Source organism: Aquarana catesbeiana, linkage group LG12, assembly GCF_042186555.1.
Source record: "Aquarana catesbeiana isolate 2022-GZ linkage group LG12, ASM4218655v1, whole genome shotgun sequence".
NCBI classification, from domain to species: Eukaryota; Metazoa; Chordata; class Amphibia; order Anura; family Ranidae; genus Aquarana; species Aquarana catesbeiana.
The window spans coordinates 182,251,701-182,275,315 of record NC_133335.1 but is presented as its reverse complement, the minus strand read 5'-3'; the positions used below and the strand labels follow the sequence as shown (position 1 = coordinate 182,275,315).

General features: G+C 44.3%; 1 protein-coding gene across 1 annotated transcript in view; it reads left to right on the top strand.

Annotated features, from left to right (window-relative positions):
• The window catches only part of PCIF1 (phosphorylated CTD interacting factor 1), a 91,266-nt gene that overhangs the window by 29,695 nt on the left and 37,956 nt on the right, over window positions 1-23,615 (top strand). Inside the window, exons 4-6 of the mRNA XM_073606267.1 lie at window positions 5,214-5,351; window positions 8,658-8,758; window positions 8,891-9,066. Of these exons, the coding sequence (XP_073462368.1) occupies window positions 5,214-5,351; window positions 8,658-8,758; window positions 8,891-9,066 (415 nt within the window). The remainder of the gene's footprint in view (window positions 1-5,213; window positions 5,352-8,657; window positions 8,759-8,890; window positions 9,067-23,615) is intronic.

Below are 23,615 nucleotides of genomic sequence, written 5' to 3'. Positions count from 1 at the left end.
ACTTTTAACAATCGGACACTTACCTGTCCCAGGGTCTAGCGATGCGGGGGAACAAAGCCCTGCTCGTCTCCCCCTCCTCTCTGCAGCACCGTCATTGTCACTGTGGGCGCCCGAGGCGCGCTGTGACTGGCCGGGCTATCATCTGGGACCTGTGATGTGCCCCAGATGATTGCCAAGGGGGAGAGGTGAACTGACTTCCGGTGCTGCAGAGCCCCGGGATTAAGTGGGAGCTGGAACCCTCTAAAAGGAGGGTTTCCGTTCCCACCCCAAAAAAAATTATATGCCAAATGTGGCATGTCAGGGGGTCACCTTCCCTTAAAGTGGATGTCCTATCATTTGAGCCCAGTCTTGCCACACAGTCTCTGAGCAATCCTTTTATTGTTCAGTGAGAAAAACTTTGTCGAATCCTCCCCCTTGCTGTGAGTGACAGGTGATTTACATATCTTGTGCACTAGCCTAAGACACATGCAGTATTTTTTAATTCCCTCCCCCACTCCTTTCTTCAGCAGCTCTGCAAGGATTGGCTGTTCCACACCTCAGCATGATTTGGCATGCTGAAGTCATGTGGTTACTTTCCTGTCTTTTCACTGGATGTTAGAGATCATAGCAGAAGTTCAGTGTTAGAAATAGACAGGGGAGTGTAGAGGTGGGCAGGGAGTCTACTGACATCACGACTCCACCCACCGAGCTCCAGACAACAGACCCACCCACAGAATTTGCAGTTTTTTGGGTCTCATAACAGACAGAGGGGAGACATTTGACAGGTAAAGATACATGCAGGAGGCGTGTATATCCTTATAGATAACCCCTATGTCAGTAGTTTAGAAAGAATGACATTGGGTTTACATCCACTTTAAAGCAGAGGTTCCATTTTTGGGTGGAACTCCGCTTTAACTTTGTATTGACACCTGCAGCGTTTCGAATAGGGCAGTGTGAATGCGATGCTGGAACCCGTACTGGATTTGCATGGGTTCTCACATCGCAGCAGTATGAACCGAGCCTTAATCTAGTTATAGAGTCATTAAAAATTATATTTTACATAAGGCTGACAAAAGTACTTGGATCTGCCTTGGAGTCAACCTTCTGCAATCTGCTTTATAGCAATATTTCACTCCTGAGCCGCTGCTCTGCGTCTCTATTCACACAGAGCAGTGGCTCGTCCCTGCCCCCCCTCTCTTCTCATTGGATCACTGGCTGTGATTGACTGCCGCAGCCAATGAGGAGTGAGAGTACCAGGAGAGCCGAGGCTCTCGTGCACATCGCTTGATCACTTACCTGAGCCTGATCTCGATCCAGCTCTATGCCTGAGAACAGCTGCGCTCTCTCTCCTTCCTCACCAGCTGAAGGCTGTGAGGAAGGTGATAAGGAAGCAGGGGGGCCAAGCCGCACTGTATGTCTATAGACACACACGGCCAGGCTCAGGATCGAGCCCACACATGTGCCACCATAGGAATCTGCTTCCTATGGTGGCACACAGAGAAAAGGAGGAGCCCAGAGTGCCAGTGGTGGACCCCAGAAAAGGAGGATAGGGGCTGCTCTCTGGAAAACAATTGCACAGAGCAGCTAAGTATGACATGTTTGTTATTTAAAAAAAGAAAAATAACTTTACAATCCCTTTAATAGTATGTCAGAAGGCTTTTAATATGGAGGTTGGAGAGCCAGGGAATTGCATAATAAATTAGCTGGTTATTCTTTCCATGTATTTGTTTCTCAGCTCCTTTGCTGCTGACACAAATTGTATTATTTTCAGCTCATGAACACTTAAACAGCCAGTGGATATTTTCTGGATTGAAAATCTCTGGTACTGTCACTGCCCTTTGTGCCAGCCCCTACATTAGGCTGGATTCAAACCTTTGCATGCGGTATCCCCGCATCCAATTCGCAATATCAGGAGATTTTGCCGGCTGTCTATGGAGCCGGTTCACTTATCTCTGCAGCAGGTCCGGTGCATTTTGCAGAAACGCGCTTTGCGTCTTTTGGTCCACTTCAGGTGCAAATTCAGGCTGAAATCGGACCTAAAATGGTGAACCAGCACGCAGCGGACCACTGCTGCAAGCCATGCAACCGGATCCATTCAAAGTGCTTTTTCAGGCCAAATTGGATGGTACCCGGGCCTCGTGTCCGAAGAAACAAGGTTTTACCTGTAACGCTTCTCTTTTTAGAGAGCTGGACCCCAGGATCCAGTATTTGTTTTTTTCAGCCATATCCCTGACGGGGCCAGAACTGCGGATCCTCCTATTCAAGGGGGACCCAGTCTCTGAAGGTTTTTTCAAACGGAGCCCACCGTGAGAGGTGAAGATTGGGTCTGTATAACAGAACCCTGCAGCTGGATAAGGTAAGGGAGACTCCTCAAGAATTTTTTAATTCTAGTAGGTTTTCTCCTTTAAGTAAATGTATGCCATGCCTATTGTCGCCACCGGGGGCTGCCAAGAGCACATACCTTTTCATGCTTGTCTGTCTGTGTGTCCACGCTGTATGCTCCTCCAGCCAGGCTCCAGGTAGGATGGGTTGGGGGGTTCTCTCCTTTTAGGATGCTTCCCCCCATGATTTAGGGGGGCCGGGGTGGCCTGTACAAACAGCGGTAGTATACCGCACTACCGCCGCTGCTACCACCACGTTTTCGGCAGGTTCCCCATCCACTGGCCCTCCTCTCTCCTCCACCCCAGCCTCCCCTCCATACTTGTCCCGAGGATCGGAGCCTCGGCTCGCGTGGGAAAGCACAAGTTTTTGAAAAAACCGTGTGGGGGGGGCGGGAGGGGTGGTCGGAGGAGGGGGGGCGGAGCATTAGCGCGACGTCCGGCGTGATTAGACGCCCACATCGCTGGCTACACAGGCTATAAAGTGCACTCTCTTTCAGGTGCACACAGCCTATGGAGGGACACAGAGCTGACGGGCGCATGTGAGGTGGGACACAGGCATTCTCCCAGGCAGCATTTACTTAAAACACCAGGCTGAGCATTGGTAGCAGCGGCAGTTGCTGAACTACATCGCTCTGCAGTCAGTGTTTGTGGTACCTCCACCTTTTGTTGCTTTGCACTATGGGTAGAAGAGGTACAAATACCCCGAAAACCAGAGGCTCTAGGGGATCTCCCTCAGGCTCTGAGGACCCCTCTTCTGCAGCACCTTCCGATCCTGAAGGACCTGGGATGGCTGGCCAGGGTGAACCGTCGGGGTCAGGGGCCGCATCTGCTTCTGGCACTTCAGCCCCTGTATACATTACGCAGGAGGTTTTTTCCTCAACCATTAATGGATTAGAGGAAAGACTAATGGCCTTAATCGCATCTTCACTCAGTGGAAGAAAACGCACTAGGTCTCCCTCTGTTACTCAGGACCCTCAAGTTGAGGAACTCTGGGGAAAAAGGAGAGGAATCCCTCTCAGAGGATCGGGATGGGACTGATGATTCCTCTTCTCGGGAATCTAGTGGAGAAGGGCCCTCTTCAGCTTCTCAGGATGAGAAGGTGTTAGTGCAAATTCTTGCTGGATTGGTCCGCTCCACATTTAAGTTGCCCGTATCTGAGTCAGTTAAAGAACCCTCCTCTTCTTTGGGTTCACTGAAGCCTCCTCAAACACTTGCTTTTCCTGTTCATAGTTTGCTAGAAAAGCTCATTTATTCTGAGTGGGATCACCCAGATAAACATTTTTTTCTGCCTAAAAAGTTTTCAACACTTTATCCTATGGAGGAAAAATTTAGAAAAATGTGGGGTATACCGGCAGTTGACGCCGCCATTTCCTCCATAAATAAAAGTCTGACTTGTCCTGTCGACAATGCTCAGATTCTTAAGGATCCAACTGATAGAAAAAATGGAATTCCTATTAAAAAATATTTTTTCCTTAGCAAGTTCAGTAGCTCAACCTGCAGTGGCAGCAATTGGAGTCTGTCAATACTTGATAGACCCTGTTAAACAGGTCCTCATAGTTTTACCTGAACAGCAAGCCCGGGGCTTGGCCAAACAAGAGCCTTATTTAATCTTGCATAAGGATAGAGTGGTATTGCGCCCTCATCCTACCGAAATTTCCATCTAAACCAAGATATTCCACCTTCCTTTTTTCCAGATCCCTGTTCTACGATAGAAAGGTCACTACATTCTTTGGATGTAGTAAGAGCAGTCAAGGCCTATCTGGAAGCAACTGCTCAAATTCGCTTATTCGATTATTCGAGCTTACGGTTTGAAACAGAAAATTCCACCTTTTCAAATTAAGGCACACTCCACAAGGGCTATTAGTGCTTCTTGGGCGGTGCATCACCGGGCCTCTATGGCTCAAATCTGCAAGGCCGCAACCTGGTCTTCAGTACGTACATTCACCAGATTTTATCAGGTAGATGTGGGAAGGCATGAGGATATCGCCTTTGGGCAGGCAGCGGTACGAGGTCCTCAGGTCTGATTACACCCTACGTTGTGTGGTCCTCTCCCCTCAAAAAGCATTGCTCTGGGACATCTCATCAGTAATTACTGAGGCTCTGTGTCCCGTAATGTACAAGAAAGAAAATAGGATTTTTATTACAGCTTACCTGTAAAATTATTTTCTTTTGAGGTACATCACGGGACACAGAGGTCCCGCCCCTCTTCTAATACACTTATATTGCTTTGCTACAAAACTGAGGTATCCCCAGTAAGGGAAGGGGTTATATAGGGGGTTGAACTTCCTGTCTAGGGTGTGACCAGTGTCTAATCACCTTGTGATACTCATAATCCATCAGTAATTACTGAGGCTCTGTGTCCTGTGATGTACCTCAAAAGAAAAGGATTTACAGGTAAGCTGTTATAAAAATCCTATTTTTTTTTTTTTTTTTTTTTTTTTATTTCCGGTCAAAGAAAGGCTTTTTTTTACAGGCGGTTGAGGCTGTACAATAAAAAAAAAAATGGACGTTGGGCTTATAAATGGCAAGTGAATTACTCAATGTATGCTGATCACAAATCCGAAAACGATCAGTTGTATTCATAATGTGTGTAGTTGTCTGCAGACACATTTTCTGCTCTAAACAGGAATTCTCAGGTTGAATGAGGATGAGGACAATAAAGATAAACAATGGTAGTCAAACAGGTTTTTTAAAGCAATCCAATCATTTTATCTGCTAGAGAACTGTTTACAGGCACAGTGGGTGCAAATCATATGACAACAATTTGCAAGGACATTAGTGAAACTCAACATTGTACCATAAAGGTGAAGACAATCAGTGCCTGATGTGCCTGCCTTTGTATTCATTTAACAGTCTGATCCTCTGGGCCTCAATGCGGCACCGGTTCCTACTGAAGCATGTATTCCAACAACTCCTAAGGAATCCATGCCACGCAAGAGGAGGATATCTGAGGAGGCTCCTCCAGTCACCGACAGCACCAAGAAGATTAAGGTAAGGGTGCATTTTGGTTTTGTGGCTTACTTTTAAAAAAACGTTTTTTCTTTTTTTTTTTTTTTTTTTTCTTTTTATAAACATGCATCACTGGTAATGGGGAAAAAAAGGAAATGTAATAGGTAAATTTGTTATACATATTGTGCATATACAGTGTAACATCTTTTTCAATCAGGCAGACCTTTTGCAAAAAGTATGCTGGTTAACCTTGGTTGCGGGTAGGGTTTCACCGATACCTTTTGCGGTGCAATTTGAGCCCATACAAAATGAATAGGCTCAAACCGCACTTCAAAGAATCGCATGAGATTTGAACAGGAATGCGGTTCGATTTCTTCCGAATCACATGCGGTTTTCCGCACCGCACCTGTGTGAACCCAGGCTGAAGTCACTATGACAAGCCTTGGTTCACACAGCAGTGTGAATTGAGCTCATTCATTTTGTATGGGCTCAAATCGCACCACAGAGGTATCAGTTTCAGGTGTCGGGGGATTTGCATGCGTACAAGTATTCGTGCAAATGCTTAGTATCCTCACTGATACTGGTGTAACCCTAGTTGCAGGGTACAGTATACGGTAGAACCTGGGTACTTTTTTTGTAAGTCAGAATTTTTTTTTACCATAGCTTGTATTTAAAGTGTGTGTAAACTCTAATTATTGAAAGCATTGTTATATCTCTTCGATAAGTGCAAAATAAAATACATGTTGAGCCTGCCAGAAATCTAGTGAGCTACTAAATTCCTGTGCTCTCTATCTCCACTGGTATTGGTTAGCATTGTTTTCAGATCTCTCTTTGGGCTCAAGAACACCTCCTCCCTATGTAATTTATGTTATGATGGAGGTGTTCTGTAGTCTTGTTCCAGGGTGACAACACTTCTCCATAGATGCAGTATAGTGAGTGATCCAACCCTAGGACTGGAATGTGTTCAAGTACATGTAAACCGTTTGAAATGAAAGGTAAAATATGTGCGTGTGTATGTATGTATGTGTGTGTATATATACATACACATACAGTCAGGTCCATAAATATTGGGACATCGACACAATTCTAATCTCTTTAGCTCTATACACCACCACAATGGATTTGAAATGAAACAAACAAGATGTGCTTTAACTGCAGACATTCAGATTTAATTTGAGGGTATTTACATCCAAATCTGGTGAACGGTGTAGGAATTACAACAGTTTGTATATGTGCCTCCCACTTTTTAAGGGACCAAAAGTAATGGGACAGATTAACAATCATCCCTTAAACATTCACTTTTTAATACTTGGTTGCAAATCCTTTGCAGTCAGTTACAGCCTGAAGTCTGGAATGCATAGACATCACCAGACGCTGGGTTTCATCCCTGGTGATGCTCTGCCAGGCCTCTACTGCAACTGTCTTCAGTTCCTGCTTGTTGTTGGGGCATTTTCTCTTCAGTTTTGTCTTCAGCAAGTGAAATGCATGCTCAATCGGATTCAGATCAGGTGATTGACTTGGCCATTGCATAACATTCCACTTCTTTCCCTTAAACTCTTTGGTTGCTTTCCCAGTATGCTTTGGGTCATTGTCCATCTGCACTGTGAAGTGCCGTCCAATGAGTTCTGAAGCATTTTGCTGAATATGAGCAGATAATATTGCCCGAAACACTTCAGAATTCATCCTGCTGCTTTTGTCAGCAGTCACATCATCAATAAATACAAGAGAACCAGTTCCATTGGCAGCCATACATGCCCACGCCATGACACTACCACCACCATGCTTCACTGATGAGGTGGTATGCTTTGGATCATGAGCAGTTCCTTTCCTTCTCCATACTCTTCTCTTCCCATCACTCTGGTACAAGTTGATCTTGGTCTCATCTGTCCATAGGATGTTCCAGAACTGTGAAGGCTTTTTTAGATGTTGTTTGGCAAACTCTAATCTGGCCTTCCTGTTTTTGAGGCTCACCAATGGTTTACATCTTGTGGTGAACCCTCTGTATTCACTCTGGTGAAGTCTTCTCTTGATTGTTGACTTTGACACACATACACCTACCTCCTGAAGAGTGTTCTTGATCTGGCCAACTGTTGTGAAGGGTGTTTTTTTCACCAGGGAAAGAATTCTTCGGTCATCCACCACAGTTGATTTCCGTGGTCTTCCGGGTCTTTTGATGTTGCTGAGCTCACCGATGCGTTCTTTCTTTTTAAGGATGTTCCAAACAGTTGATTTGGCCACACCTAATGTTTTTGCTATCTCTCTGATGGGTTTGTTTTGTTTTTTCAGCCTAATGATGGCTTGCTTCACTGATAGTGACAGTTCTTTGGATCTCATATTGAGAGTTGACAGCAACAGATTCCAAATGCAAATAGCACACTTGAAATGAACTCTGGACCTTTTATCTGCTCCTTGTAAATGGGATAATGAGGGAAAAACACACCTGGCCATGGAACAGCTGAGCAGCCAATTGTCCCATTACTTTTGGTCCCTTAAAAATTGGGAGGCACATATACAAACTGTTGTAATTCCTACACCGTTCACCTGATTTGGATGTAAATACCCTCACATTAAAGCTGAAAGTCTGCAGTTAAAGCACATCTTGTTTCATTTCAAATCCATTGTGGTGGTGTATAGAGATTAGAATTGTGTCGATGTCCCATTATTTATGGACCTGACTGTATATATATTTCCCCTTTGTTATAAGTGATCACATCCCTCTGCTCTCCGCTGCATAAGAGCTAGGGGAGGAGAAACAGTAGGACACTGATCTTCTCAATGAATGGCTGTGCAAGGGTGGTGTGTCAGGACAAGTCTGATCATTGGAGGAAAGCAGGCTGAGTTCCCAGCACAGCTAGAGAACTGACCACGTGTCTCCTTCTGCTTAGCTTTTAATAGGAAAGCAGGGACTGTCAGGAACACCAGGGATTTCACATAAAGAAAGCAATACAAAGAGAAAAGGATACTTTCTCATACAAGTACAGCAGGCACATATCAGGAATATGAGGTGTTGGATTTATATATTCTTTAATGGCAAGATCTCCAGTTACAATAAAGGAAAGAAGCCTAAAAAAAAAGAAAAGTTATGGAACAACCAGAACTACAGATGAGTAAAAGGTGCAATACATTATTTTTTGTTATTGGGTTTAGATCTGCTATATGAAAAAAAAATCAGTAATCCATTCTTGGATCTTCGTGTTTGGCATGTACAATATAATTTAGGTATGCTAGATTGGACATCAAACCATACATTTTTTAATAAATAATAACCATTCATTTTTTTAAATGCCTGTTTATCATTATTGAAACTATATTTTCAATTGACTTGATATTTGTCTTCTATTACTTTAGATTGAGTCTGTGCCTGTGACACCGGCTACCGTGCCCAGCTCCCCAGCCTGTCCAGGGATTTCTTTAGAGGAAAAGTTTGCAAACATGGTGAAACCAACCGAGTGAGTTTTTCAGATTTCAGAGTTAGAATGTTGTAGTTGGGCAAGACATCGTTAACAGAGAACCCCAATCAAAAGTAAAAATTTCACCTTGCAACTGTAAAGTTAATAAGTCGTTTTTCTTTTTCTTGACAGAGTTTACTGGGATTTGGACATACAGAGTAATGCATTGGTTAAGTCACCTCCACCCTCTCACCTATTACCACTCCCATCACAAGCTTTAGCTGTCCACCCTGAAGTGGAACTTCTACGAGCACAGCTTATCCTGAAACTACGACAACATTACCGAGAACTCTGCCAACAAAGAGAGGGTATGTGTTTCTTTTATGTAATAGGGTGTGTTGCCAGTTCTTGATCCCTAATGCAAAAATATAAAATTGACCCAGCTGTATAATGGATATAATTTTTTTCCATCCTTGTGCCAGTTACCAATGTGCTGAGGCTGCTGAAAGGTGGAGTGAAAAATCTGCTCCTCTGTTAGTGGTCGTGGCCCCTGGTAGAAGCATTTATCATAACACAACAGACTGAAAATAAGATTTTACTGTCTTGCACTAAATGCAGAAATTTGCTATGTGCAGGCTCTCTTCTGTTCCAGTTGAATAGTAAGAGAAATGCAGAGAGGTTGCAGTAGATCTTTACATCTGGTTCTTAGTCCTTGGAGTTCTGCATTGGCAGCAGGATTTGCTAGGCTTGGCACAATTATTAGATGTCAGGAACACCCATACAGCCTCTGGTTATAGGTCTTTGGCGTTTTTCATTGTTAATAAGATTTTCCAGTTTTGGGACTATTACTAGGTGTGAGGAAAATTCACGCAACCTATGGTTCTCGGTCTTGTATTTCTGCATTAGTAGTCAGATTTACTAGATCTAATAGGATCCAAGAAGACATTGAGGCTGATTCACTAAAGAAATTGAGAATATTTCAACTATGCACTGTATGAATATTTACTTCATTTATGAAATCAAGTGCAGATTAAAAAGTAAACCGGCATTTGCTTTTCACATGATTGGATCATTGAAGTGAATCTTCACACAATTTTAGTGTGTGAACATTCTTAACCCCTTTAGTAAATCAGCCTCAGTATGTCGAAAAAATACAGAAGGAACCAGTACAGCAGCAAAAATGCTTGTGTTATGCTACAGACAATGTTCACCTTACTGGGATCGAGTTTTTCCGTGAAGCCTACTACTTGGCCAAAGTAAAATATACATTTTATAAACACCACAGCTTTGTACCTGAGTAAAATATTTTTGTATATAAATGCAATACATCATTTTTTTAATGCTGTTTTCATTAATATGTAAACCTAGTTTGTAGTATCTTCGGGGGGCTGGCATGTAAAATACATGAGAGAAGTGTATGCTGTTTCTAAATTCCTGAGCTGGTTGACCAGGAAAGTGGAGCTCACTGGATGGTTTATAGCCTGAGCAGAGACATTAGAAGGTGGTCATACGTTTGTGTCCTTACATTGATGGAGCTTTTGAAAGTGGCTTAACTTAGCTTAAAAGCAACCTTCTTGGATAGATTAGGGAGACAGATTGGGGAGCGGAACTGGCATCAGTTTATCAGTTGGAGAACAATATTACAAGGATTGTCTTCCCTGACAGTGGAAAGATGTGAACACCGATCTCCCTGTATAGATTTTTAGCTGACAACCGCTTCTCCTTTTCTCTCTCCTGCTGCTGTCGGCTAAAAAGCTATACAGGGAGATCGGTGTTCACAGCTCTTCCCCGCCACACCCATCATTCTCTGCTGTTTCCTGTATGCTCCTCCCTCGGCCCCCTCCGTATCCTTCTCCGCCCCTCCTGTCCTCCCCCTCTGCTCCCCCCACAGCCGGCTCCCCTCCTCTCCTCTCCCGCCAGCTGCACGGGGGGGGGGGGGGGGGGGGGGTTGTACTGTCAGGAATTGGAGACAGTGAGTAAGATCGCTCCTGTGTCCTTTGATAACTGAGCAGAGTAAACTGTGTTTACTCTGCTCAGTTTATGAATAAACAGGAGCCTCTGTCTTCTGTTGATTCCTCTTTAGTGCTGAGAAAGGGACTGGGAATCTATGTCCCCAGTCCCTTTCTGTGTCTCAAAGGGGAGATGTCAGGGGTCTGTTTAGACCCCTGATATCTTGCCAAAGCCCCCAAAAAATATTACAAAAATTATTGTAAAAAAATAAAGTGTAAAAAAATAAAATAAACTACTGACACCACTCCCCCCTACCCTACCAACACTGTCCACTGCCCCAACCCCTCCCCCCCAAAAGCATTGTGAAAAAAAATGAAAAACAAATTAAATTGTAAAAAACAAAAAAAAAAAACCATAAGAATAAAAAACTACTGACACTGTCCATTGCCACATACCCCCACCCCCTTCCCCAGAAGCACTGTGAAAAAATGTGTTAAAAAAAAATTTCCGCGGCGGAGGCTCGGTGGTTGCGGTCGCGGAGAGATACTTCCCTGAAATGAGTGTACCACCTCCCTGGGATTTTGCAGGTTAGGATGCGTGGCTGCAGCTGAAATTAACAATTGCCTGACTATGTGATGCTTTTCCATTCTTGTGCACTCTGTAGCATGGTCTTTTACTGGTATGATCCCGTCTTATTGAAGGTTACGTTTTTTTGTGTGTTTAGAAATGGAGTACTGGGGTTGATTTACTAAAACTGGAGAGTACAAAATCTGGTGCAGCTCTGCAGAGAAACCAATCTGCATCCAGTTTTTTTTTTTTTTTTTTCAAAGCTTAAAGCAGGCCCCAGTCATTTTTTTTTCAACTTTCCATCTATGAAATCTTCTGCCCTTGTTGTTTTAACTTTTGGATAGTAAAACTTTTTTTTTTTTCTGCCAGTAAATACCTTATACAGCCCACTTCCTGTTTCTTGTCTGGTCATTAGCCTAGGCCTATGACATCACGCACAGCTCTCTCTCTCTCACTCTTGTGAGAGTTTGCCAGGGAGGTAGGGGGGGATGAGTCATAAGATGGCCAATGAGAGCTGCAGAGCTGGAGGTGTGCCTCTTTGTGTCTATGTAAATTTAGGAAGTGAACAGGCAGGAGCTTCAGCTGCCCACAGTTAAAATGGATGCAGCCAGACTCAGTGGAGGGAGATTTCTGCAGCATATTTGGCAAGTACATATATATAAAATAATATGTAAAGTGGTTAGAGGGAAGCTTCAGGATGGCAAAGATGTTTTTATTACAAATTATGTGAGCAGAGTGCAGTTCCTCTTGCCCTCTGTAAGATTTACCCCCCCTTTTATGACCAGGCCATTTTTCGCGATATGGCACTGTGTTACTTTAACTGACAGTTGCACCGTCGTGCGACGCTGTACCCAAATAAAATGTATGTAATTTTTTCCCACAAATAGAGCTTTTTTTTGGTGGCATTTGATCACCTCAGCGGTTTTTATTTTTTGCGCTATAAACAAAAAAAGTCTGACAATTTGGAAAAGAAAACAAAACAATATTTTTTACTTTCTGCTATAAAACACATCCAATAAAAACATGTAAAACGAATTTCTTCATCAATTTAGGCCAATAAGTATTTTGCTACATATTTTTGATAAGAAAAATCCCAATAAGCCTATATTGATTTGCGCAAAAATTATAGCATCTACAAACTATGGGATATATTTATTTTATTTTTGTTTGTTTTCTTACTAGTAATGGCGGCGATCAACGACTTTGTGGGACTGCGATATTGCGGTGGACAAATTGGACACCTAACTGACACTTTTTGGGGACCAGTGACACTAATACAGTGATCAGTGCTAAAAAAAATATGCACTGTCACTGTACTGATGACACTGGCAGGGAAGGGGTTAACATCAAGGGTGATCAAAGGGTCAGCTATGTGCCTAGCTAGTGTTTTCTTGCTGTGGGGGAGGTGCTTGTACTAGGGGAAGGCTTAGGTCCATGTCCCTGTTTCAGTTTTGCAGGAACACAGTATCCATACCTTGTGTACTGACAGAACGGGGCTCTGCCTTGTTTACAGGCAGACCACCGTTCTCCCTCTGTACCGAAGGATCGGCGGGTGCTGGCGGACATCGCCGATCAGCTCCCTCTGTGTATAACCACAGGGGGAGCGGGCCTCCAGCGGTGTGCATGTGCGCTCCAGTCCCTGAAGTGTGGGATCATGCACTAGGTACATGATCCGGTGGAGCCGTGCCACTTTGCCGCTGTATATCTAAGTTATATGGTCGTCAAGTGGTTAATTGAACAAGCTGACGTTAGAAGCTGATTGGCTACGATGCACAGCTGCTCCAGATTCTGAGTGCTCCAGTTTTAGTAAATCAACCCCACTGTTCTAAGAAAAAGTTGTTTGTTTGGACCCACTGTCACCCTAAACAAGACTGACCATTCTCTTCTGACTTCTTTCAACACAAGGTGTTTTAGCCCACACAATTTCTGCTCTGTACACCTTTGACTCATTAGTGCAGGGATATGCATTTAGCGGACCTCCAGCTGTTGCAGAACTACAAGTCCCATGAGGCATAGCAAGACTCTGACCACCACAAGGATGACACCCAGAGGCAGAGGTTGATGGGACTTGTAGTTTTGCAACAGCTGGCGGTCCGCTAATTGCAGTGTATGAGAATCAGTATTGTTTTTAATATTGTAAGCTGTCATGTTTGTCTTGCACAGTTATTCCTTGCGCAAACTCACTCCGGTCTTGCTTGTGTCTTCCTCTATTTATTGTATGGTCAAAGTGTGTGTGTATACTGAATATCATTTATGTAAATATATATTTATATATACACACACTAATTATTTAATGACACTTCTTATGTGACTAAATATAGCACAAACTAGAACGTTTATATGTACAGCTAAACATGAAACAACCCTCAAATGAGATGACAACATTTATGGTTAACCACAAAACACAAAAACACATCCCAAGGCATACTTAGTCACAATCACAAGTTCTCTTTGTGCTGTAAGATATTAATTTTATAAAAAAAAAAAAAAAAAAAAGATATTTTATCAGCTACAGGATTTTTTTTAGCCTTCTTGGCACATGACTTTGCTTTTAAGGGAGATACACATTGTAGTAAAAAAAGTTGAATATTTTTAAAGCTCTACAAAAGTTAAATTTAAAAGAGCTACCCATGCAGTGGGGCTCCCCTTGCACTCAAAGGTTAAATTCTCACATCAACACAGACAGTGCTGACAGGGAAATCCCTTCTGCCGAGAAATTGTAATCTCCCGGTAGGGGGAAGCCGAGAAAACGGTGATAATTGCCAGTGGCTATTGTATACCAGCCGCTTACAATAATTGCAAGTAAAGTCCGGCAGGCTGGTTGTACCCAAGTTGATGGACCAATCAACTTGATACATTCAGCCTACCCATAAATGGTTCGAGTCCCACCCCGTTCCTAATGAACCAGCCAAGATTTGAACTGTCTATGGCCGGCCTATGTAAGGACACAGAGGGCCTGTCCACTTTTTAGTGGTACCCCAGGCAAAAATGAACATTTTATCCTTTGGGAGCTTCACTGCAAGATTTTGTTTTTTTTTAATTTAACTGGAGTTCAGCTTTTATATCTTTTTCTATTAGGTCTTTGCGCAGTCAGTCGTTACTTCTTCTATCAAGCAATAGCGCAACACCCCATTAACACCATTTACTACTTTTAAATAAAGTCTGGGCTAAACAACATGTTTTCTTTTATCCATTTTGGATATATTCTTGTGTCAAAAAAAACTCTTGTTCGATAAGCATTGGAGAGCAGCAATACTCACAACTTTGTACTGAAGCCCTCAGCTTCAAAAAATACTAATAATGATACCAGGTATAGGGAATTTGGTATCCACTGTCCAGTTCTTTTATCATCAATGCAGACTAAGCATTATTTTGTTATTGTTTTTTTTTTTAAGGGGGGGGGGCGCAAGTGGAGATGTGGGAGCACTGACCATAATGTGAAAGTATGAATGGCTTACTTTGACATTTTGCAAAATTACCTCTCTATTTTCTTTGCCCCATCAATGGCAACTCCACAGCCACTGGAGTGATAGAGAGGGTTAAAAGGGGGAGGGGTATGTCTATATATCAAGAATAATGTACAAGTGAATGTGAGAGATTACATCACTAAGGGAGCTAGGAAGGAGGTGGAATCCTTATGGGTAGAGCTCCAAAGGGATGAAGCTAAGGGGAAAATACTGTGAGTATGCTATAGGCCCCTTAACCTGAGGGAGGAAGGGGGTAGTCAGATCTCCTATCACAATTTGGATTAGTAGCAAGAATGGGAAATGTCATCATAATGGGGGATTTTACTTATCCAGACATAGACTGGGCGGAGTGAACCACGCATTCGTCTAAGGCTCGCCAGTTCCTAAATGTCTTGCAGGACAATTTCATGGGTCAGATGGTAGACGCAACAACTAGAAATAAAGCGTTACTAGATCTACTGATTACCAACAATACAGACCTGATCACGGATATGGAAATACGGGGCAATTTAGGAAACAGCGATCACAGGTCAATTGGCTTCAGTATAAATCACACAAATAGGAAACGTAAGGGGAATACAAAGACACTGAATTTCAAAAGAGCCAACTTCCCTAAACTACGAACCATGCTAGAAGGCATACATTGGGATAAAATCTTAGGAACAAAGAACATGGAGGAGAGATGGGTTCGCTTTAAGAGCATATTAAATAAGGGCATTAGCCAATGCATCCCATTGGCTAATAAATTTAAAAGAGCGAACAAAAGTCCTGGATGGCTTAACTCCAATGTAAAAATGCATAAAAAAGGCAAAGGAGAAGGCCTTCAAAAAATACAAGGTTGAGGGATCATTAAGGGCGGCTAAGATAGAACACGAAAGACATATAGCGGAGGGGAGCAAAAAAACCCCAAGAAATTCTTTTAGTATGTAAACCCTAAAAAAGGAGGACAGACCATATTGGGCCCCATAAAAAATGAGGAAGGACATCTGGTTACAAAGGATGGGGAGATGGCGAAGGTGTTGAATTTATTTTTCTCAGTCTTCACGAGGGAATCGGGGGGGGGGGGGGGCTTTAGTAACCAAGACTGCAGTGTTTATCCTCATGACACATCACAGGAAGCACCCTCATGGCTAACAGAGGACAGAATTAGAACTAGACTTGGGAAACGTAACATTAATAAATCATCGGGACCAGGTGGCCTGCACCCGAGGGTACTTGGGGTACTCAGTCAAGTAATTGCCAGACCATTGTTCCTAATTTTTACTGACAGTCTACTGACCGGAATGGTACCAGCTGATTGGAGAAAAGCCAATGTAGCACCAATATTTTAAAAAGGCCCAAATTACATACCTGGAAATTACAGACCAGTTAGCCTAACATCAATAGTATGCAAGCTCTTGGAGGGGATGATAAAGGGACTATATACAAGATTTTAGCAATAAAAATTATATCTTTAGCAGTAATCAGCATGGATTCATGAAGAATCATTCTTGCCAAACCAATTTATTAACCTTCTACGAGTAAGTAAGTTGCCATCTAGATAAAGGAAGGCCCGTAGATGTGGTGTATCTGGATTTTGCAAAGGCATTTGATACAGTTCCCCATAAACGTTTACTGTACAAAATAAGGTCCGCTGGCATGAACCATAGGGTGAGTACATGGATTGAAACCTGGCTACAAGGGCGAGTTTAGAGGGTGGTGATAAATGGGGAGCACTCAGAATGGTCAGGGGTGGGTAGTGGGGTCCCACAGGGTTCTGTGCTGGGACCAATCCTATTTCATTTCTTCATAAACGACCTGGAGGATGGGGTAAAAAGTTCAATCTCTGTATTTGCAGATGATACTAAGCAAAGCAAGGCAATAACTTCTCCGCAGGATGTGGAAACCTTGCAAGAAGATCTGAACAAGTGAATGGGGTGGGCAACTACAGGGCAAATAAGGTTTAATGTAGAAAAATGTAAAATGAAGCATTTGGGTGGCAAAAATATGAAGGCAATCTATACACTAGGGCAGGGGTAGGCAACCTTTTGAGCACAGGGTGCCGAAAAATGTTTTCAAAGAAATTGAGCGTGCCAATTTTATAACAAACAAAATGTCAACTTCACACTCTCAATCACGAAAAGGATTTTTTATAAAGTAAATGCTGTAAACTACTTTAGTAGTGAGAAATTAACATCCTGCACTCATGCCTCAGATCAGCCTCAATTTCTGCCACTCCACACCTCAGATGAGCCCCAATTCATGCACCTTCACACCTCAGATCACTGTACCCCCTGCTCATCTGCCCCACCACTGTACCCCCTGCTTATCTGCCCCACCACTGTACACCCCCCTGCTCATCTGCCTCACTACTGTAACCCCCTGCTCATCTGCCCCAGCACTGTAACCCCCTGCACATGTGCCCCACTTCTGTACCCCCTGCTCATCTGTACCTACCACCACTGTAACCCCCTGCTCATCTGCCCCACCAATGCACCTCCTTTCACATCTGCCCCACTGCTCTACCCCCCTGCTCATCTGCCCCAACACTGAACTCCCCTGCTCATCTGCCCCACCAATGTTCCCCCATTTTGATCTGCCCCACCACTGTACCTCCATGCACATCTGCTCCACCACTGAACCGTCTTCTCATCTGTCCTAACACTGAACTTATCTGCTCATCTGTCCCACGACTGTACCTCCTGCACATCTATCCCACCTCTGTTCCCCCTGCTCATGTGTTCCACCGATGTACTTCCTTTAACCTCTGCACCCCTCTGCTCCTCTGCCCCACCGCTGTAACCCCCTGCTCATCTGTCCCACCAATGTGCCTCCTTTCTCCTCTGCCCCAACACTGAACCTCCTCTGCTCATATTTCCCACCACTGTAACCCCCTTCTCATCTGGCCCAACACTGAACCCCCCTGCTCATCTGTTTCATCACTGTACCCCCCTGCTTTTCTGTCCTACCGCTGAACCCCTTTCTCATCCCTCCCACCACTGTACCTCCTTCACATCTGCCCCACCACTGTACCCCCTTGCTCTCCTCTGTCCCACCACTGTAACCCCCATGCTCATCTGCCCCATCAATGTACCCCTTTTCTCATCTACCCCACCACTGTACCTCCTTGCATATCTGCTCCACCACCGTATTCCCATGCTCTTCTGTCTCGCTTCTAAATAACCTTCTCATCTGTCCTAACACTGAACCCCTTTGCTCACCTGCCGCACCACTGTAACCCACTTTCTCATTTGCCCCACCAAGGTACCTTCTCTACAACTGTTTCACCTCTGTACCCCCCTGCTCTCCTGCCACACCACTGTAACCCCCTGCTCATCTGCCCCACTGCTCCACCCACCTGCTTTTCTGCCCCAACACTGAACCCCCCTGCTCATCTGGCCCATCACTGTACCCCCTGCTTCTCTGCCCCACCGCTGTAACCCCCTGCTCATCTGTCCCACCAATGTACCTCCTTTCCCCCAACACTGAACCCCCCTGATCATCTTTCCCACCACTGTAACACCCCCTTCTCATCTGGCCCAACACTGAACCCCTGCTCATCTGCCCCATCACTGTACCCCCTTGCTCGTCTGTCCCACCACTGTAACCCCCCTGCTCATATGCACCATCAATGTACCCCTTTTCTCATCTGCCCCACCACTGTACCTCCCTGCACATCTACTCCACCGCCGTATCCCCATGTTCTTCTGTCTCAATACTGAATCACCTTCTCATCTGTCCTAACACAGAACTCATCTGCCCCACCACTGTAACCCCCTTTCTCATTTGCCCCACGACTGTACCTCCTGCACATCTGTCCCACCTCTGTTCCCCCTTCTCTTCTGCCCCACCAATGTAACCCCCTGCTCATGTGTTCCACCGATGTATTTCTTTTCTCCTCTGCACCCCTCTGCACATCTGCCGCACCGCTGTACCCCCTGCTCCTCTGCCACTGCTGTAACCCCCTGTTCCTCTACCCCACTGATGTAACCCCCTGCTCATATGTTCCACCAATGTACCTCCTTTCTCCTCTGCGCCAACACTGAACCCCCCCGCTCATCTGCCCCATCACCGTACCCCCCTGATTTTCTGTCCCATTGCTGAACCCCCTTCTCATCCCTCCCACCACTGTACCTCCTGCACATCTGCCCCACCACTGTACCCCTTTGCTTTTCTGTCCCACCACTGTAACCCCCCTGCTCATCTGCCCCATCAATGTACCCCTTTTCGCATCTGCCCCACCACTGTACCTCCCTGCACATCTGCTCTACCGCCGTATCCCCATGCTCTTCTGTCTCACTACTGAATCACCTTCTCATCTGTCCTAAGACTGAACCCATCTGCTCATCTGCCGCACCACTGTAACCCTTTCTCATCTGCCCCACCAATGTACCTCCGGCACATCTGTCTCACCTCTGTACCCCCCTGCTCTTCTGCCGCCCCCCACCTCTGCTCTCCTGCCCCACCACTGTTTCCCCTGCTCATCTGTCCGACCAATACACCTCCGTTCACATCTGCCCTACTGCTCTACCCCCCCCTCTCATCTCATCTGGCCCAACACTGAACCCCCTGCTCATCTGGCCCACTGCTGAACCCCCTTCTCATCTCTTCCACCACTGTACCTCCCTGCACATCTGCCCCACTGCTGTACCTCCTGCTCTTCTGTCCCACCTCTGAACCTCTCCTGCTCATTTTCACCACTGCTGTACCCTCTTCTCATCTGTGATATCTGTGATAGAGTGGTGAAAGGAAGCAGAGATGAGACACATCTACCTTTCCTGGCACTCTCATCCTGCTGATCCACCTCTCGCATCCAGCCCATGTGCTTGTATGGGATGTATGAGATGTCACATGCAAGCATATGGAATAGATGCGCAATGATGAGCTCAGGTCAGTGGCATTTTCTGAAAGCAGTGGGCCTGTGCAGGATCATAAGTTGGGCCCCCACAGCTGAGAAATAGTGGTTGGGTGTGATTTTCATTGCGCTGAATACTGGCTGTGGCTTAAAGGGATACATAGTGCAGGGGTTCAGTAGTAAGTGACGCAAAGGTTCAGGAATAATTTCAACAAAGTTCCCAGAAGCTCAACAGTAATTCCACAAACTGTCACCTGATTGTGGTTTTCTCAATCACAGTGAAATCCCTTCTTTCTGAGATTGGTAGTGGCAACCAAGCGAGTCATCTTCCTCCAGATGGTTGGCGGTGCTATCAGGACTGTGGTTGGCTTTAGCAGTGGCCAATGACAGTCCTCCTCCTCCTGGAAGCAGGGACCCGCCCCCTAGCAGAACTGCACCCAATCTCTTCCCCATCACAAAAGCTGATGATTGCAGCTACAGCAAAATTAGAGAACCAAACAATGTTTCCCATCTTTTACAATGTGTGGGGGCGCAGTGCCTCCCCCCTCAGTACGGGTGCGGTGTGTGGAATTCTGAAATTGGAATGCATTAGTGTCTCACTGACACTTCCCTGCGCGGCTCTTCTGATGGGGGGGGGGGGGGTTGAGTGCCGGCAAAAGAGGCTTGGCGTGCCAGGGTTGCCTACCCCTGCACCAGGGGGAGGACCTCTGGGGGAATCTAGGATGGAAAAGGACCTGGGGGTCCTAGTAGATGATAGGCTCAGCAATGGCATGCAATGCCAAACTGCTGCTAACAAAGCAAACAGAATATTGGCATGCATTCAAAAAGGGATTTACTCCAGGATAATTCTCCCGCTCTACAAGACTCTGGTCCGGCCGCACCTGGAGTATGCTGTCCAGTTCTGGGCACCGGTCCTCAGGAAGGATGTACTGGAAATGGAGCGAGTACAAAGAAGGGCAACAAAGCTAATAAAGGGTTTGGAGGATATTAGTTATGATGAAAGGTTGCGAGCACTGAACTTATTCTCTCTGGAGAAGAGACGCTTGAGAGGGATATGATTTCAATATACAAATACCATACGGGTGACCCCACAATAGGGATAAAACTTTTTCGCGGAAGGGAGTTTAACAAAACTCGTGGCCACTTATTAAAATTAGAAGAAAAGAGGTTTAACCTTAAACTATGTAGAGGGTTCTTTACTGTAAGAGCAGCAAGGATGTGGACTTCCCTTTCACAGGCGGTGGTCTCAGTGGGGAGCATCGATTAGTTTCAAAAAACGATTAGATAAGCACCTGAACAACCAAAACATACAGGTATACACAATGTAATACTGACATATAATCACACACATAGGTTGGGCTTGATGGACTTGTGTCTTTTTTCAACCTCACCTACAATGTAACTGCCGAGGCCTCTTCCACTCTTGATTTGCTCTTTGTTCAGCACCCTGGGGGGGGGGGGGGGGGGGCGGCAGTGATGATACAACACACAAGTTGGAGTAGAGAATGTGCACTGCACAAACACCATAGGCATAGTAAACACATTTGTAATAAAAAAGGAAAGAACAAACATACAAAATGTCTACTAGTAGGCTCGCCCTACTAGTACATTTTTCTTCTGCTTTAACTATCAAAAACCTAGATGAACATGATTCCGACACTGCATGGCTACAAACATACACACATTGAAGAAGATTTACTAAAACCGGAGCATGATAAATCTGGTGCAGCTCTACATAGTAACCAATCGGATTCCATGTTTTATTGTCAAAGCTTAATTAAACAAGTTAAAGTTAGAAGCTGATTGGCTACCATGCACAGCTGCACCAGATTTTTCACTCTCCAGTTTTAGTAAATCAACCCCATTGACTTTGCAAAGCTAACACATTAGAATAAAAAAAAATTTTTTAAAAGTGAGGTATTTTTAGCTGAGTCCAATGAGATTTGACATTTTAGTCACATGGCTAAAATAAAGATCCTTACCTTTTTGTGTTTTTGTTTTGTGAGTTGGAAGGGGAAGCAGGCAGTGTTCAGTGCTTCAGGATTGGATTAGCAGTTGTGGATTCATTTCACTTGTCTGCAGTTGGTGTTTTTATATTCACATTCCTGGCCAATGGAATAAGGATTTTAGGCAAGTGGAGATGACCGAGCTCCTGTTTAATGTTAGTGATTCCTGTTACCAATTCCCTACAGCATTGCTTATTCTTCCCTAGATCAATATATGAATGGAATGCACTGAAGGCATTTTCATATTAGCAAGTTTGAACAAGGGCCCACACTATACATTTCCTCTCTGATTTCTGGAGTGGCTAGAAATGCCCTTTCTCCAGGTTTTTATTTGTATGATGATTTTATGCAAGGCAGCATTTTCCAAACTTTTCAAGTATCAAAACTACAGAATTTTCAAAGTGTTGCCGCCAAACAAGTACCAAATCCAATATCAACCATTAAGCAAAAAACTGAAAAACTAAAGAGGACTTTACTGGTGCCAGGCATGACACACCTTTCAAAATTCAAGTACTTTTTTACAACATTTTTTAAAAACATAAGGAATATATTTCCTCATAAAAGTTACATCTTTATTTTCCAGTCATTTGATTGACACCCTTTGGAAACTGAAGATGTAACTTTTATGAGGAATTATAGTTTATAATTATAAAATTTTTTTTTTTTTTTTTTTTTAATAATGTTGTAAATAAGTACTTGACTTTTAAAAGATGTGTCATCCCTGGTACCAGTAAAGTCCTCTTTAGTTTTTTTTTTTTTTTTTTTTTTTTTCCGTTTTTTGGTAAAAAGTATCAAACCCGTTCATATCTCTTATACTTCCCAGAAGTGTATTTAGCTTTTACAAGAGCAATAGCATTCAAAGCAAGCCCCTGAAATAGAGATATTCGAGCAAGAACACAACAAAATAAACATAGTAATCACAAAACTTCTACGTGTATCTATTTATTATATCGAAGGTTATAACTGCAGGGGCGCTTTTATGAGCGGTGTATACACCGCTCCTACAGCGCTGCAAAGATGCTGCTTGCAGGACTTTTTTTACCGTTCTGTAAGCGCACCGCTCCAATGTGAAAGAACTAAGGCTTTCACACCGGAGAGACAGGAGAGGCGCTTTACAGTCGCTATGCAGGCACTATTTTTAGCGCTGTAGCGCCTGTAAAGCGCCTCAGTGTGAAAGCAGTCTAATACACATACAACATATAAACTCATGTATTACATGGTACAGCCACATGGTGTCAGCAAAACAAAGATGTTGGTGTCCTGTAATTGCACTTAGCTGATACACCTCACTGACAGTTACTTAGAGTGTATGTATAGCCAAAACCTTTTTTGTCATTCTTCTAAAGTGAGGAACTGTTAAAATCACTGTCAGGTTATTTTTTGCGCTCTGCATCATTGGGGACATCTACCTTCACTTTCTGTCCCAAAGACACAACAGGACATTATAGGAAATCTCCTGAATTATAGAGAATATCCCTCTTAGCTGTCCCTGAACCATTTGCAGAGTTGCCAACATTGAAAAAACATTTTTAGGGACGCTTTTTTGGCCATAGGCGGAGTCTTGTTTTAATTAGGGGGCGGGGCATGCATTTGTGGGTGTAACAAAGGGAAAAAGTAAAAATGCAGCGTGCGAAATAGTGGGCGTGTCTTAAACGGGCGTGCCTCAAAGGGGGTGTGGTTAGAGTCTGAGATGAATGAGGGATGGAGAAGGAAAGAGGGGGAGAGGGATGGAGGGACAGCAGCCCCAGATCCTACACAACAATGGAAATATGTGTATTCTAGAAAGTTTAACAATCAGCAGATAAAGATACCAGCACCATGGTTGTTATGGTGTCAGGATGATTGAAGTGCATTATTTCTATTATTACATTGTAATATAAAATGAAATCATTCAACTCACCATAATGCAGAATCAGTGGGATCCCTGAGCGTGTCACTAGCCATGTCGCCTGCCACCAGCCGTCCGTCCTTGCGTCAGATGTCCCAGCAGAGTCCGTCCTTGCATCAGATGTCCCAGCAGGAGCTCCGTCTAGCCCCCCCCCAGCCATCTTCCTGATCTTCTTTAAAATGGCGGCCGGCGAAGACAATGTGTC